This window comes from Prorops nasuta, unplaced genomic scaffold (assembly GCF_024137725.1).
Source record: "Prorops nasuta isolate Cenicafe-Biocafe unplaced genomic scaffold, Cenicafe_Pnas_1.2 PNAS00001, whole genome shotgun sequence".
In the NCBI taxonomy this organism is placed as follows: domain Eukaryota; kingdom Metazoa; phylum Arthropoda; class Insecta; order Hymenoptera; family Bethylidae; genus Prorops; species Prorops nasuta.
The window spans coordinates 4454063-4470964 of NW_027116798.1; the positions used below are offsets into that span (position 1 = coordinate 4454063).

General features: G+C 38.0%; 2 protein-coding genes across 5 annotated transcripts in view; both read left to right on the top strand.

The window, feature by feature from the left end:
• The window catches only part of SIDL (SIDL trafficking protein particle complex subunit 10), a 437479-nt gene that overhangs the window by 349111 nt on the left and 71466 nt on the right, over window positions 1-16902 (top strand). The gene's annotated exons all lie outside the window — the stretch shown is intronic.
• On the top strand, window positions 11358-11996 carry LOC136774422 (uncharacterized). Its single transcript, XM_066728706.1, has one exon. It carries the CDS (start codon window positions 11418-11420, stop codon window positions 11994-11996), a length of 579 nt encoding a protein of 192 aa, XP_066584803.1. The 5' UTR covers window positions 11358-11417.

Here is a 16902-nt window from a genome sequence, read left to right on the forward strand (position 1 = left end):
GATCAGCTGCTAATGTTATTGTTGTTGATATTCTTAAGACATAAACAGAAATAGCACAGCTCACCTTATTTAAAATACCATTTAACTCTTACGTAACATAATCATAACACGGATTATACAGTATATTTGAAATAATATGAAGTGATTCGGTTTGATAAAATTTGACTGTTTACGTTTCACGATGAAGCAGGACAATAATATTAACAGCTGTCAGTCGTGCGTTAACTTATTAAGTGTCACCATATATAGAAACGGTTGAAAATAAAATCATCGACCAAGAAATGTTATTAGTAAAAAAAGGAACAATAGTTGGCATGTTATTGTGTGGTGCAAGCAAGTGGGAAATATCCGAAAAGACAGAAATGAGTGAGAAAATAGTGACAAAATGGATTTATAATGTATGTATGCGTTAAGAGATATATTATAATTATTTATGTATTAACGCAATATTTTTTATTTTGGTATATGTATTTATTGATACTTGTGTAATCTTAAGAGTCCGTATATTTTAAGACAGTAATAAATGGATTGTGTAGCAAAAATTATATTAAATGATAAATAAAAAATTATTTAATTTAAATATATAATTAAAAAATGTGCAAAAATTCCTATCTAAATTACTCAAAAAAAAGTGTTATTAAAATTTATGAAAATGAGAAATATAAGATACAACTAATATAGAAATAATCGCGTGATTAGCCTCGTGTTTGGGCTCATTTTTATCTTAAAAATATAAGCAATGTATTGATAATAATCTTAAAAATGTTTAATTAATAATATTAAAATTAGAATTTTTTATTAATCATTGCAGGACAGGTATAGAAGGATTAGTCATTTTCGGTCGGTTTATTGCCCTCTGCTTATTGCTTGGGACTCGGTACAATAGCAGGTAAGCCGCGCGACGTGGAAAAGTCTTGTCCACTAGCTAACTAAGGCACCTTTAACTTGTGTTTACATTTTGGAACGATTCGATTTCCCAGAGTGTACCTGTCCTTGCATTCCAATCCCCACCTATTATGTATCTCTCCCCGCAACCCTTGTCCGCTTCGCTTCTTGTCCTATCTTCCGCTTTCACCCACACTCCCTCTCTACATTTACACCCATTATCCTATACTTATTCCTATTCACTCCCTTCGCCTTATTCACCACTAACTCATCCTTTTCCACTATCTCCTTCTGCCCATGTTGCCTCAATTTCTCCCTTATTCCTACAATCATCACCTCCATTGCCCTGTCCCTTTTGCTTTACCTATACGCCCATTGCTTCACCCATCTCTATCCCTTTGGCATCTCCTTTCTAATTCTACCCCATCCCTTCTCCTCCACCCAAGTTTCCATTAAAATCATTATATTCCATTCCTTCAAACCTTCCAAAAACTCCCAATCTTTCTTTCCTAAACCTGCCACGTTCCAAAATATACAGTGTAACGTCCAGAGTTGTACGATTATTAAATTTAACACGATGCTCAATTACAATTTCATATCATTGCTGAGCCTCTAGGTAGCGTTATTATTCTTTTAAATAAGGCGTCGTAGGTAAGGAAAAATAAAACCCTGGGCGTACAAAATGAGAAGGAAAAGTGAAATTCAAAATTGGAAACAATATAATTCAAATGTTACCTGGTGATGAACAACAATAATAAAAAAAAACAATGAAGAAGGTAGAAGGGAGACTCTCCTGTTGCTGCTTCTCGGACTACGGTCGTCGTCGCCGTAGGGAACCAGGGATGATTGTGTGAGTGTTTGGTGAAGAGAAAAGTGTGCACTGAGTCAATTAGCGAGAAATGATTTTAATTTAGTAATGATTTCGCTTGGTTACAAAAAAAATTGTTCGTTTGTATTTTAACAAAAACTATAACGCGAAGCTTTGTCTCACTTTCTAGGTTCGAAACTTATGCAAATTCTTGAATTTTACTTAATCAAAGACGTACGAGATGAGTGAAAAAAATATGAGTCTAACTTGAAAATGAATGAAAGAATGCATGCGGCGCCCATCCGCTCCGCTCTTAAATAATTAGCTGGGGGGAGGACGTCGCGTCGCCTTCAGCCAATCAGAAGGCGCTACTGCCTAAGCTTGGGTACGCTAGAGAATGAGACAAAGGGTGCTGAGCTTGCACCTTTGTATACAATCGTTTACTTATAACTGAACGCAATTATTAAATAATATTAATCAATTTTAAGATTAATACGGCATTAGCCGTCGCATAAGCAAAAATGTGTCCTAAACCGGACGCAAGAGAAAAGTAATAATATAAAAAGGAAAAAGGAGGAAAATCGTGAGAGGAAAAACGATCGCCGTTTTAGGGTTAAAAAAATCCTACAACAATTAAATTGTTAAACGGTAGACCGCTTCCAAGGCGAGTTATAATAGAAAAAGATTATGCACGCGCGCGCGCGCGTGGCTACTTATCCCGTTACTCATGGGACCGGATATCTAATGTTTCTTATTCCTATGGTTGGACTTATATAAACGGTGGCCCGAATGGTTATGGAGAAGAGAAAAAAAACGTTTAAAATAATTAAGCGTGAAGAAAGAAAAAATGCTCGAATGGTTACGGAGGAAAAACGCTTAATATTTTATCGCAATTATGTTCCCCATGGTTTATTAGGGTTAGGAAAATCGAAATTCCAATATCTATCTTCGTAGATAATGGAATTTACAAAGGTTCGATTGTTCTCCCTTCGCTGAAGGGTTTCTTTATGCAAATAAAAAGCATGTTTGCAGCAAAGGCATGTGTTAAGTGGGGCGATGAAAAGCAATGATCTATGGCAGATGTTGCAAAAGATGTGGTTAATATCTTTTGCAGCTCTAAGACGGTGTTGGCGAATTGTTGCTAGGATACTTCGTTTGTTATCCGGAAGGGCGGCCTCGCAATAGGCACAGATCCTTTGGGCTGGATTAGTCCTAACATACTTGTATAGTAACCGCTCACAAACGAAAAGTTCCTTTGGGGCCATGCTGGTGACAGAATGGATTTGGTGATTAAAATTTGGACACAGGATGTATTAGAGATGGAATAGAATGGCATAAGGCAGTAAGCGTGAGATCCGCTGACTAGCGTCTGAGAGGAACCCTTATCGCGAGTAACGTGACTAACGGTGGGGTTCCAGGAAAACAAATAAAGAGAGAGAAAGAGAAGAAAAAGAAAAGAACAAAATTAGTATTTGTTAAATAAATTAATACAAAGAAGGGGGAAAAAAAATATGGAGGATTGTAGGATGGGGAGATTTTGGATATTTAGGAAACTTGGATTTAATGTGCTGCTTGCAACCTTTTATTCCCGACTAAGGGAAGGTGCTAGCATTTTAAATGACCAGAAGAATAAAATAGATTATCCAACAGGAAAATGATTAATAAAGGAAAAATTGTCTAGCAATCGAGTTAAGAAGGGGGAAAATATGGGGAATTGAAAATGAATAAAGGAAAATTGTTTAACAATCGAGTTAAGAAGGGGAAAAATATGGAAAATTGAAAATGAATAAAGGAAAAATTGTTTAACAATCGAGTTAATTAATTCCTTTCTAAGAGGGGGAAAAATATGGAGAATTGAAAATGAGGAAGATTTTAGACATTTAGGAAATTAATCTAATTTGCTGCTTGCAATCTTTTATTCCCGACTAAAGGAAAGCGCTAGCATTTTAAATGACCAAAACAGTAAAAAAAAAAGATTACCCAACAGAGAAAGAAGAGAAAAACGATGAGAAAGATTATTTAACAATCGAGTTAATTAATTCTTTTCAGAGAAAAGGGGAAAGATCATCTAACAATCGAGTTAGTTAATTCCTTTCTAAGAAAAGGGGAAAAATATATGAAGAATTGGGTCCGCACGGCGCGATGGTAAGACGATCGCTGGCGCGTTTTGGAAATATGAGCATTCTTAAATATAAATAAGACATTTATTCCTAAACGCAAGGGAAGATATGAATGAAAACATTTTTAAATATAAATAAGACATTTACTCTTAAACGCAAGAAAGATAATAAATGAACCGAAATGTTCATGAAACAACTTCAAGGGATGCTAACGATCGGTCTGAACAAAATAATGAAAGTATCGGAACAATGTTTCATTTACTCTAGAATAACAAATCTATTTAAAAAGGGAAAAAAAATTTTGGGAAACGCTTAAGAATTTAGAATTATCGGCCTGGACGTTAAACAGCTCCTAATCTCTCTCATCTTCTCCTTACCTCTCACCCACTTTCCCTCTATCCCTTTCTTTTCCTTTCTCCCTATCCCTCCCCATCCCTTCCACCCCCTCTCTCACATTCCGCCCTTCTCTATCCATCCTTCCCCGAACCCCACTTTCCTCTTCTCTACTTACTCCCTACCCTCCTTTACACTCCCTTACTCTCCTTCTTCCGTGGCAACTTCCTCTCCCCCTCCTCTCCCAACCAGTCTTTTACTCTCCTCACACCAAGCCCAAAATTCTTCCTCTATCCATATCTTCCCATATCCTATCCTCACTCTCTTTCCCTTTCTCCTCTCTTCACCTGCTCTGTCCCCTATAATCCTCTTTATTCTCCTCTCCTCCCACGTCAGGTCATCCTCCACCCTTATACTTTTGACCCCTATCATCCCCTTCCTCATCATTATTCTCTTTTTTGTCTCCAAACTCTTTATCCTTACCACTACTCCCTCCCTCCCCCCTATGCCTATAAATCTCATTTCTCCCCTTCTACTTCCTATTCTCCCTTTACACCCAAGTTCTTCAGCAAATGCTTCACCTCTTTTACTTTCTTATCACGCTCCTTTCCTTTCACTCCCCATACCACTATATTTCTCCTCTTCTCTTCCATATCTTTCCTCACAAATCTCTCCTCCAGCCTGCTCAACCGCTTCTCTTCCTCTCCCGTACTCCCCTTTCCCTCTAGCTTACTCACTTTCTCTCCTATTTCCTCTACTTTACTTTTCACCCACCACTCCCTGCTACCCTTCACCAATCCCTTCACTCTCTTCCTCATCCTCTCCATTTCCTCCCTCCACTTTCTTCTTTCTTCCTCCCATTTCCTCTTCATCTCCTCCATCTTTTCTATCTCCTTCTTTCCTTCCTCCAAACCCGCCATCCTGTCCCTGATCTCCCCAAACATTCCTAAAATCCTATCCCTTCCTTCCCCTTCGGTATTCTCAACACCTTTTGACTTTTCCTAAAGCCCCATTTCTCTCCTCTTTCTTCCCCTTTTTCCCTCCCCCTCTTTGCCCCCTTACACTTCTCTAATCTCCCTAAAATGCCCACGCTATTCGGCCATTCCCCGGCCGCCCCTACCCACACGAACCTCTCGAAATTCAACATTACATTTTCCTCCTTAGTACCCATATCCCTTATCCACACTTCCATACTTAGCGACCTCACTCCTTCCTAATCCGCGAGATGTCACCACCACCTCCTTATCTTGATCCTAATCTTCCGCCTAATCACATAAATCTAGCCCTAACCTGACTTTTTTTCAACCGCTTCTTTATACTTTTCCCTTCGCACCTTCTCTTCCACCAAACTCACTTTTTATCCCACCACTTCCTTCCTATTCTCCCTCACCACGAATTCACTCCCGCTGCACCCACTATATCATAAACTCCTACCTAGATACTTCTAAACACTCCTCATTCACTCGCACAACCACTCACTCTCCCATCCAGGAACGAAGTCTCTACTTCTTCAATGTTATTTAACAAAAGTCTAATTAATTATTGCTCCTAAATCTGCCCCAACACCAATTTCATTTAAAAAATTTATTATACCGCCATCGACAGAAGATTCACAGATTAAACTATTATTATCACTATTATACATATTACCGGTACACACGTTTACTTTTATCTTAACCCATTAACGTCCAAAATGTCAAAATTTCTTGCACGTTTTCAAAGTGATTTTTTCCTATGCAATTGGCGTTGAAAAAATTCTTGAACCACATATTCTGATGTAAAATTGCATGCTCTTTCAGAATCCGTTGCCAGAATCATGATAAAACTCACAGGAAAAGAGATATGCTCGATTGAAACATAAAAAACACCTAAATTTTCGAAAAAAAAAAATGTTTAGGATTTTTTTTCGAAGTGTTACGGTGAAGATATCACCTTGCGACCGTGATCAAAGGTGATCGTGGGAGTTGAAGTTTAACAGGGAATTTTTTTGTTGACCTTGAACCATCGCTTCTTTACAAAATGGCGGAAAAAACGAATTTTTTTTTTTCAATCTTCATCAACTTTTTTCTCGAAATCTATGGTCTTTAGAAAAAAATTCATAAAAACAAAAATGCCTTAGAATCGCTCGAGGAACATTCTCAAATTTTTTCAGAATTTTTTGAGACAATTTTTGATTTTCCGGGAAACTTGTGAAATGGAATTTTCAAAAAGTTCTCCAAAAATTCTGAAAAAATTTTAGGATGTTTCTCGAGTGCTTCTAAGACATTTTTGTTCTTATGAATTTTTGTCTAAAGTCCATAGATTTCGAGAAAAAAATTGATAAAGTTGAAAAAATAAAAATTCGTTTCGGCCGCTATGTTCTAAAAACCTATTGGTAAAAAAACGTTCTGTCTACGAAAACTCGGAAAAAATTTTACAATATTGCTCGAATGATTCTAACTTATTTTCATTCTTTTTTCAAAGACTTATAGATTCCGACAAAAATTTCATCCTTTATTTCCATTTCATTTCGGCAGATAAGCGTAATTTTTGGTCTCATGTATTCATGAATATTCGTCTTTTTTTGTTCTCTTCTTTCGTATTTTTGTACATACGGATGAGTGATAAATAAACGAAATCATTAATTTCATACATTATGTCGCGGAAACGTGTAAGATCTTCTGAATATGAATCAGATTCTTCAGATAGTGATTCAGAACGCAACGTAAGTAGACATACTATGCCGATTCTAGCCCCCCCCCACTCCTGTCCACTCGGCTGAGCCTGGTTGCGAGGTAGTGGGGGGAGCCAAGAAGTGCTAAGCGGTGGTGGTGGGGGAAATCGGAGGCTCCACGTGAGCTTGAAGCAAGTATAGGCGAGAGGGTTGCGGGGGTGCGGGAGGATACTTGCAGCATTTTGACGTCACACCCCCACTCCCCTGACTTCAGGCCCCAGTTGGTAAAAGCAGTTTCCTAGATGGTAAAAGAGATTCCCCCTGCGTTGATTTTTTCGCTCGCATAACCTTGAATCTTTGCAGCATATTACTGACCCCACTGAGCCCCCTTTACCCTAAATGTAGCTGAGTGTGTTGCTTTTTTTCCATAGCTCAGCAATTTTTAAACTAATATATACTAGCATGTGCAAATATTTGATTTATTCATTGAGTGCTCGGGGTGCAACTTACTGTCCAGTACTCTCTCTCTCTCTCGAGTAAATAAATCGGTTGAGGGAGCAGGGACAACAGTTTAACACAATTTGTCCAAAAAATCCTGAAGATTGAAACGATGGCTCCAACATTTGTGGATTTTCAAGGTTTTCGATTGAAAGATAAATCATTCATAGTGAAGGAATTTGCAGTCTTACGCGATGGAAAAGTGTTTCACATTTTATTTTCACCACCGTTTCCATATACATGGTTAAATGAGGCGGAGATAAAGCAATCAAAGTAAGTATAATTGATTTTCCAAATGTATATCTTTTTAAATGATGAGTTTCTTGTTTTTCATTCCATCTAGCTGGTTATATTATAATCATCATGGTTTAAATTGGATGGATGGTTATTCGCCTTACTATAGATACAAAGAGGTTATAAGGAAATATGTGAGTTCAAATGAGGATGAAGAGATTTTCGTGAAGGGACTCGAAAAGAAGAATTGGCTTAGTAATATCTGCGATTTTGTTATAAGTGATATCGATGAATATGAGTGGGGTGATTTTAGACTGAAAGATAGTAATAGCAATACACACCTACCTACATGTCTAAACCATAATATTATGTGTGCGTTGAGGAATGTTTATTATATGAAATTTATGTATGAGAAAAAGAAGGAATAAATAAATCAGCTTGAAAATTCAATTTGCATTATTGTATCAAACTCCTGCAGTATTCTTATTGTTCTGATTCACGGCACGTGTTTAAAATAAAGAATCAGCATATTGGATATCTGATACCTGATTTTTTTCCATTTTCAAACGATTTTAACATTCACACATACACATAAATAGATGACTAAGTATATCAAATTTCATCTTCATACGAATTATAAAAAGATTCATCGCGGGTGAAAAGTTTCATTATAGTTTCACCCAGCGATTTATTGTTGGACACGAAGCAACTTATCAGAGATCTTCCAGTGGTCATACATTTACAAAATGTATACCGAACTTCGAAAAAAGTTTAGCTCAATTAGAACAGAGGATGAATACTCTACATGGGTTCGCGAATGTCGTGATTATATTCAGGAATTAAGAAACATTGATCGAAATGCTTCAGTAGGTACGCGACAGAAACACTTTGCCGAGATCGCGAGCATTAAATGCCTCCTCCTCCGATCGGCAAAGGATAAGAGTTTCATTAAATTTGGTTCTGGCTCCAATGCAGCGGAAGGACTCATTTGGGAGGAGCTTGAATCAGCGTTTAATAGCCGAATATGCAGTGGTATGGTGATAAACTCAAATTATATAGAACCACGTGATTTTCTGTTAAATGCACAAGTAATTGTACATACCCGTGTAAATAAAGTATTCTGTAGTGTAAATTGTGTTAAAATAAACTGTGTGTTAAATGGACAATTTATTAGTAAGGATATTAGTGATGATAAGAACATTAGTACAAAAAATTATGTTTTATATAAAACTGATAATTTTAGCGATTGTTATAGGCAAAATATTGTAGAGACAATATTGAATGACTTGAGCGAGTTTCAAGAACGCGATAGTGGATGGGCTTTGGAAAGAATATTGAACTTGATAGTCAATATAAATCATTATAATCCACTGCGTGTTGGATGTGGAGTCAAATTACCACCCAGTATAATACATAAAAGAGCTGTGATAAACATTGATAATGAGGATAGTGCATGTTTTGCATGGGCTGTGACGGTAGCGCTTTTTCCTGCAAAACCACCCGCCAAAACCTACCGTACATCCTCCTATCCGCATTATCGGTCTGTTTTAGACGTTGGAAGCTTAACCTTTCCAACCACTCTGAAACAGATCCCGAAATTTGAATCGGATAATGACATTTCAGTCAATGTGTTCACAATGGAGGAGGAGGAAAATGAAAGCAAAACTGAAATAAACATCACACCTCTTCAGCTAACGAAGAAGAAGCGATCGAGACATGTTAATCTCCTTCTTATCACAGATGACCAAGGAAATGCACACTTTCTATGTATACGAAATCTTTCTAGATTAATAAGCAACCAGACAAATAAAAGGGGACATACTATTCATATTTGTGAACGGTTTGTAATGGATGTACAAATATATGTATACATAAAATCATATTCATTTTTTTGTTTAGCTGTCTACACTATTTTCATACGGCAGATAAACTTCAGGTTCATGAGAGGGATTGTGTGCTGCTTAATGACAATATCCGTGTCATACTGCCAAAGAATGCAGAAGACTGTTGGGTATCTTTTAAGAACCAGAAGAACAGTGAAAGAGTGCCGTTTGTCGTCTATGCAGACTTTGAATGTTTACTAGAGAAAATTGACAATAGTAGTAATAGTAGTAAAAATAGTTACGATTATCAGAAACATGTACCTTTTAGTGTAGGGTATTATTTAAAAAGTGCTCGCAATGCGTCACTCTCATGTTATAATTCACATCGAGGTGCTAATTGCATCGAATGGTTCGTATGCGAGCTCGAGAGCATTACACGCATCGTCAGCGAAAAATTGAAGACTGTAATACCGATGAATACTCTTAGTGATGTTGAAATTTCGCGGCACTACAGTGAACCTAATTGTCACATTTGTGGAAAACCGTTTCTTCCAAATCAAGTGCGTATTCGCGATCATGATCACCTAACTGGTAGATATAGAGGACCGGCTCATAATAATTGCAACTTAAACTTTAAAGACTCGCATGTTATTCCCGTAATATTCCATAATTTATCCGGCTATGATTCACATTTTATTTTTGAGGCGATCGTGAATACGCTTGAGGGATCGGTAAATTTGCTGCCTGTAAATAAGGAAAAATACACTTCATTTAGTAAATATCTGCGAAAGTATAATATACAGCTAAGATTCATCGATTCGTTCAAATTTATGGCATCCAGTTTGGATAAATTGAGTTCATATCTGAATAGATCTCAGCTGAAAAATTTAGAGTCACAATTTTCGGAATTAAGTATTGAACAGTTCAGCCTGCTTACGAGAAAAGGTATTTTTCCTTACGATTATGTGGATAACATTACTCGCTTGGAAGAAACGGTTTTACCTGCACGAGAGTTGTTCTACAATAGACTGTCCGATAGCGATATCACGGAAGAAGCATATAATCATGCCAAAGAGGTATGGACCAAATTCTCTGTGACAACACTCGGGGAGTACAGCGATCTTTATTTAAAGACCGATGTCCTATTGTTGGCCGATGTTTTCGAGAGTTTTCGCGATAGCTGCATGAAAAATTATAGTTTAGATCCTGCTCACTATTATACGCTTCCAGGCTTCACTTGGGACGCGATGCTCAAGCATACGGGAATCCGTCTGGAACTCTTCACCGATGTGGACATGTTGCTTTTTATTGAACGCGGTATACGCGGTGGTTTCAGCCAGGGCTCCCACCGCTATGAGAGGGCCAACAATCGGTACATGCGAAACTACGATCCGGCGGAACCGTCGAAATACTTGATGTATTACGACGTTAATAATCTATATGGATGGGCAATGTGTCAACCGTTGCCAACCCACGGTTTCCAATGGATCGATGACGCTGCCAATCTCGACATCCTTAATGTGTCCGAGGATTCGTCCGAAGGCTATATTTTGGAGGTGAACTTGGAATATCCACGCGAGCTTCACGACAAACACTCCGATCTACCATTCTGCCCGGTGCGTGAGAAGCCGCCAGGTTCACACCAGGAGAAACTGCTCGCAACCGTCGACGATAAGACGCGTTATGTGATACACTACCGTGCTCTACAGCAGTGTATACGTAACGGTATCGTCTTAAAACGCATTTATCGCGGTTTAAAGTTCCGGCAGTCCACCTGGCTGAAGGCGTATATCGAATTAAATACACGCTTGCGGACAGCCTCGAAAAACGATTTCGAGAAGAATCTCTTCAAGCTAATGAACAATGCAGTATTTGGTAAGACTATGGAAAATGTTAGGAATAGAGTTGACGTGAGGCTCGTAACCAAGTGGGAGGGAAGATACGGGGCGGAAGCGTTGATTTCCAAACCGAATTTTCACAGTCGTGCGATATTTAAAGAGAATTTGGTCGCTATTCAATTGTCGAAATTATCCGCGAAGTTTGATAAGCCCGTGTACGTAGGCATGAGCATTTTAGATATTTCAAAGACCTGTCTGTATGAATTCCATTACGATTATATGCTTCCTACATTCGGCAGTAAATGTAAAGCGATGTATACCGACACGGACAGTCTAGTGTACAGTATCGAGTGTGACGATGTTTACTCGGTCATGAAACGTGATCTGGTCAAATTCGACACCAGCGATTACCCTCCTGATAATCGGTACGGCTTACCTCGAGTCAATAAAAAAGTGCCTGGGCTAATGAAGGATGAGAACACTGGAAAGATCATGACCGAGTTCGTTGGACTGAGAGTGAAAATGTATACCTTTAAGGTGCAGGACTGTACGAAAATTACCAAAAAGGCTAAGGGGGTCAAAGGTTATGTTATCGATAGAAACATAACTTTTGACGACTACAAGGATTGTTTGGATAATTTCACCGTACAGTCCCGTAACCAAAATTTAATTCGTTCGAAATTGCACAAGGTGTTTTCCACTACTCAGCGAAAAATTGCTCTCAGTCCGTATGACGATAAACGTCACATAACACCCGGTTCTGTAGCGACTCTACCTTGGGGACATTATAGGTTAAAAGAGTAGATTTTAATAGCTGTATTTATTGTATTATATTATATTACATAAATTATTATTATTATTATTATTACAAAACATTATTCTTATTTATCCACGAATTATGCGTTTTATCCATTCCTAACCATTTTACAAATACCTTATTCCCTTTCTTACGCAATATCTTCTCTACCAAGTATACATCAGGATTAGCTGTTTTTAAAAGTTCATATTCATAAAATCCACCATGTATGTCTGTACCACGAGAATCTCTAAGTAGATACGTGGCAGGATTTGTCCTTTGCACTTTTGTAATTTGAAATATTTCAGTAGTCCAGTTCGGTGTGTAACCTTTAGCAAACGCATTTTTGTATTTACTGATTCGCACGAAATCACCAGCCTTGAACTTGGTACGTCCAACGATCTTAATGTTGCTATATACATTAGCAAGCAGATGCTCAGCATGCTCAGGTTTCACGTCAACGGGTCGCATTCCTATAGTACGATGTCGTCGCGCGTTATAATCATCTACCAGCTGTTGCAGTATATTTCACCATTTGTAACTACCGTCCAGTGTAAAACGTTTCCACATTTCGGTTTTTAAGGTTCGATTCCAACGCTCGACTATTGACGCTTTTAACGTGCTGTACGTGGAGTAATGATTTATTCCACGTTTTTTCATGAGCAGTTGAAACTCGTTGTTGTAAAATTCTTTACCATTATCAGTTTGCAAATTTTTGGGACATCTTCCACTCTTTAAAATTTTTCCCATAGCTGTGGTCACTTCCTTACCACTTTTTGTCTTAAGCGCTACTGCCCAACCATACTTCGATAAGGTATCAATCACTGTCAGAATATAGTGATAACCAGTATCAACATAATAAAGCATATCAACAAGGTCAGCCTGCCAGAGATCATCGAAACCACGTATTATGACTTTTCGTCGTGGAAAATTTCTTCTCGCAGGGACATGTAACTCTTGCACCAGTTGTTTCTTTTCTTCACTCACGATTTTCCCTGATTCGCTTTTTACAACCTTTCCCCCAGGCACATATAATTTCTGTTTCTTTTTTTCACTCATGATTCTTTTTCTTTCGAAAGCAATCGATTATCATGAGTATAAAATGTATGATGCATCCTAAACATTCACTTTTTGGATCCATCATTAATCTTGCTGTTTGTTTGCAAAAGTTTTGCCTCAATCTCCTGTATTTTTTTATTTATTCTTTCTTCAATTTTCTCCTCCAATTTAGCTAAACTGTGTTGCAAGAACTTTATATTCACAGCACATGTATTATTATCAGAATCAATAGTCAAATTTACTATTTTTTTATTATTCAAATCCAGTGCTCTTTTAGTCACATTTAATGTACCAATATTAAATTCTTTCCTTATGTTAAAACCACTACCAAATTTGTTAATTGACATATTGACGTGTGGTACGCAACTGAAGAAAATGTTTATAAACTGTACCCTTTTATAGAATAAGATCCTCTTCACGCAACTCTTCTATTATTGACTGTATTTCATTATGGTGGTTTGTATGACCTGCGGTGGTTGATGCAATTAAAAGTCGCAATCGATCAACTAATTCATTAGGATCGTTCCAATGTATATAGTTTACAGACTCATCAGTAGCACGCATAAATCCACTACCAGCTATCACTCGTTGTGATGGTACTTTATTGTAAATTAGTGGTTGAATAATTTTCTTATACTTTGGACCCTTATTCCCTTGAACCTGTTGGTAACTATCATTTGCTCTTTTATATGATTTAGTTTGTTCAAGGATTTGCTTATATATGATCTTGTCATCAATGGTGTAGAGCTTTCTATCAGGCTCTTTCATGAAGATTAATTCAAAAAGCCCTCTCGTACCAATATAGCGCTTTTTATCAATTAAAATATCACCTTCATGACTAATATCAAATGTACATCTTCCCATCACATATTGGTTCCTTTCATCTAATGTAACTCCGAAACCGTGATCGATTTCATCTTTATTACCGAAAAGGAGCAAATGCATATAATGACGTGCAATAGGTGGAAATGATCTCCGATTTATGGAATGATTTATTTGTTTTTTGAGCAATCCTAAGGTTTCCTGTCTTGATGTTGAATGTGATGATGATGTAGACTCTTGTCCTGGCTCTGAATGTAATGATGCAGATTCTTGTCCAGGCTCTGAATGTAATGATGTAGATTCTGGCATTGATTTCATTGGTAATATTGATTTATCAAAAGTAGATTTTTCATCATTATCATCATAGATCATCAATGATTTATTTGTAAGAGTACCATCATTGTTATGCAATTTCTTTTTTTTCTTGATAATATACTCATTGGGGGTTGAAGTATGATAACGTTTCCGCTTCTTGTCATGATTTAGATCAATGTTTAAGTCATAAGATTGTTCATTGCTATTATCTGTTTGCATAACTAGTTTTTTCAGTGGATCAACTATTGGTTTAAAAGTTTCATTCAATCTACTTTCCACCATTGATCTTTCCGATTTCAGTGCGCGATGTTTTTCACGAATCACCTAACTCGTTTCAGCAATCTTCTTAAGTAGTGACTTTTCATCCATTTTTTTTTATAAACTTTTAATTGTTTAAGCAGTCAATGTGCTAGTTCAATCGATCTTTAAAGCTGTTCAATCAACTAGTTTAGCAGTTCGACCGACAGGTTCAGCGGTTCAACCGACCTGTTTAGCGGTTCGATTGACCGGTTTAGCGGTTCGACCGACCGGTTTAGCGGTTCAACCGATCTGTTTAGCGGTTCAACTGACCTGTTTAGCGGTTCAACCGACCTGTTTAGCGGTCCAATCGAGCTGTTCAGCGGTTCGATTGACCGGTTTAGCGGTTCGACCGACCGGTTCAGCGGTTCAATCGAGCTGTTTAGCGGTTCAACCGACCTGTTTAGCGGTTCAATCGAGCTGTTTAGCGGTTCAACCGACCTGTTTAGCGGTTCAATCGAGCTGTTCAGCGGTTCAACCGACCTGTTTAGCGGTTCAATCGATTGGTTCAACGGTTCACCTAACCAGTTTAGTGGTTCAATTAATCGGTTTAGCGGTTAACCGACCTCTTTAACGATTCGACTGACCGGTTTACCGATCCAAGTGACCCGTTTATCTGTATAACTGGTTTGCTTAATAATGTAACCGGTCCGTTTTGTGTAATTAAAAGCTTTACACTGTTCAATGCACTACGTTAAACTAACACTTTCCAGCACTGATATGATGCTTTATGCTACTCGATGGTTGCATACTCATTGAATCCCTTCCGATATCGACCATTTTGCATACCACTGTCCTTATCAATTACTAAAAATCCATAATCTTCCTGCCAACACTTTGAACACAATTCGCAAAATTTTTCAAATGTCATATCAGTGTTTACATGATCTTTGTAAACATGCTTCAAGTTAGTCCCATCCTGCTTAAAAATGATTATCATATTTGCATTGTCACGAATCAGATGTTTTGGGATCTTGGCATAGGTCTGACAAAGATAGAAGCAATCGATGCTCGAGTGCCGACCCATTGAAAAGTAGTCTCTGATATTGTCCTGCTTATCGCTTGCCACATCATCAAATATAAAGATTGAATTAGGTAATGCATCTGTCATATTTATAACCTCACTATTATTTGAAAATTGATGATAACCAATTTCCTCCATATCTGTCAATAGCTGTTCCAAGTAACGGTACTTCGGTTGCTGTAACGATTTCGAGTAAACGTACAGGTTGTCAAATCTTACACCGTGAGGACTCTCAATAAGACTTAGCAATACGTTTGTTTTCCCACAATTTGAGGGTCCGCAAACTATACAGCGTATAGTTGACGGTAGCAAAGTTCCATGACGTTTCATATCACTAACGGTGGCAGTGTGATAATCGGTATTAGAGATATTGATACTTAATGGCTGCTTTACGAAATGCATTCTCGAACGACTGTGAGGTTAAATCTTAATTGCACGAGCTATTTATAGGCATGAAATCAGAGAATTGAATCAGTTTTCATTATGCCTGCATTTGTGTTGGATGTTACAAGTTTGGAGGAGTTAACCAGTGATCAATTGAAATACGTACCGAAAATTGTACTTTTAAAGTACTTTTCACACAGTATTGACAGATATTGGAATAAATTACCCAAGCATATTCGTGCAGATCCTGAGGTTCAAAAATATCGCTATTGTTTACAACATTTCAATCTACCTAATACTACTCATGCGGATGGACTACCACCGTTGATAAAAGATTGTTATACATATCGTGCGTTGGATGTGGATCATTTCTCAATAAAACAATAAACAAACTACCGATTGAGCTTCATTTACCAGGATACAATTACTGTGGACCAGGAACTCGACTTCAAGAACGATTAGCACGCGGTGATCGAGGTGTGAACCAGCTGGACGAAGCCTGTCTGGAACACGATATCGCATATTCGCAATACAAAGACCTATCGCAGCGTCATCAAGCTGATAAAGTGCTCGCAAAACGTGCACGTAGACGTATCACAGCTGGTGACGCAACCTTGGGTGAGCGTGCTGCAGCAACAGCTGTCTGGGCGTCTATGAACGCAAAGCGTAAACTTGGTTTAGGATTACAAACAGATATGGTGAGGAAAGCAGCAGTGAGAAAAACTGGAAATAGTGCTGTAAAAAAACGTAAAATTCGAGTGCCTAAAAAACGAGGCGGCTTGTTGCCTCTGCTCCCACTGCTAGGTGCGGTGGGAGCACTAGCAGGTGGAGCATCAGGTATAGCGAAAGCTGTAAACGATGCCAAAGCTGCGAAAAAACAGTTGGAAGAAATGCAGCGTCACAATCGTGTGATAGAAGCAACTGCAAGAGACGGACGGGGGCTGTATCTCGCACCGTACAAACGAAGCGGAGGAGGCGTAGCAAAAAAATCAATGTCAAAGAAGCGAACAAAA

Excerpts from the sequence above, each read along its gene's own strand:
- LOC136774422 (XM_066728706.1), top strand. The coding sequence starts at position 11,418 with ATGAGCATTTTAGATATTTCAAAGACCTGTCTGTATGAATTCCATTAC.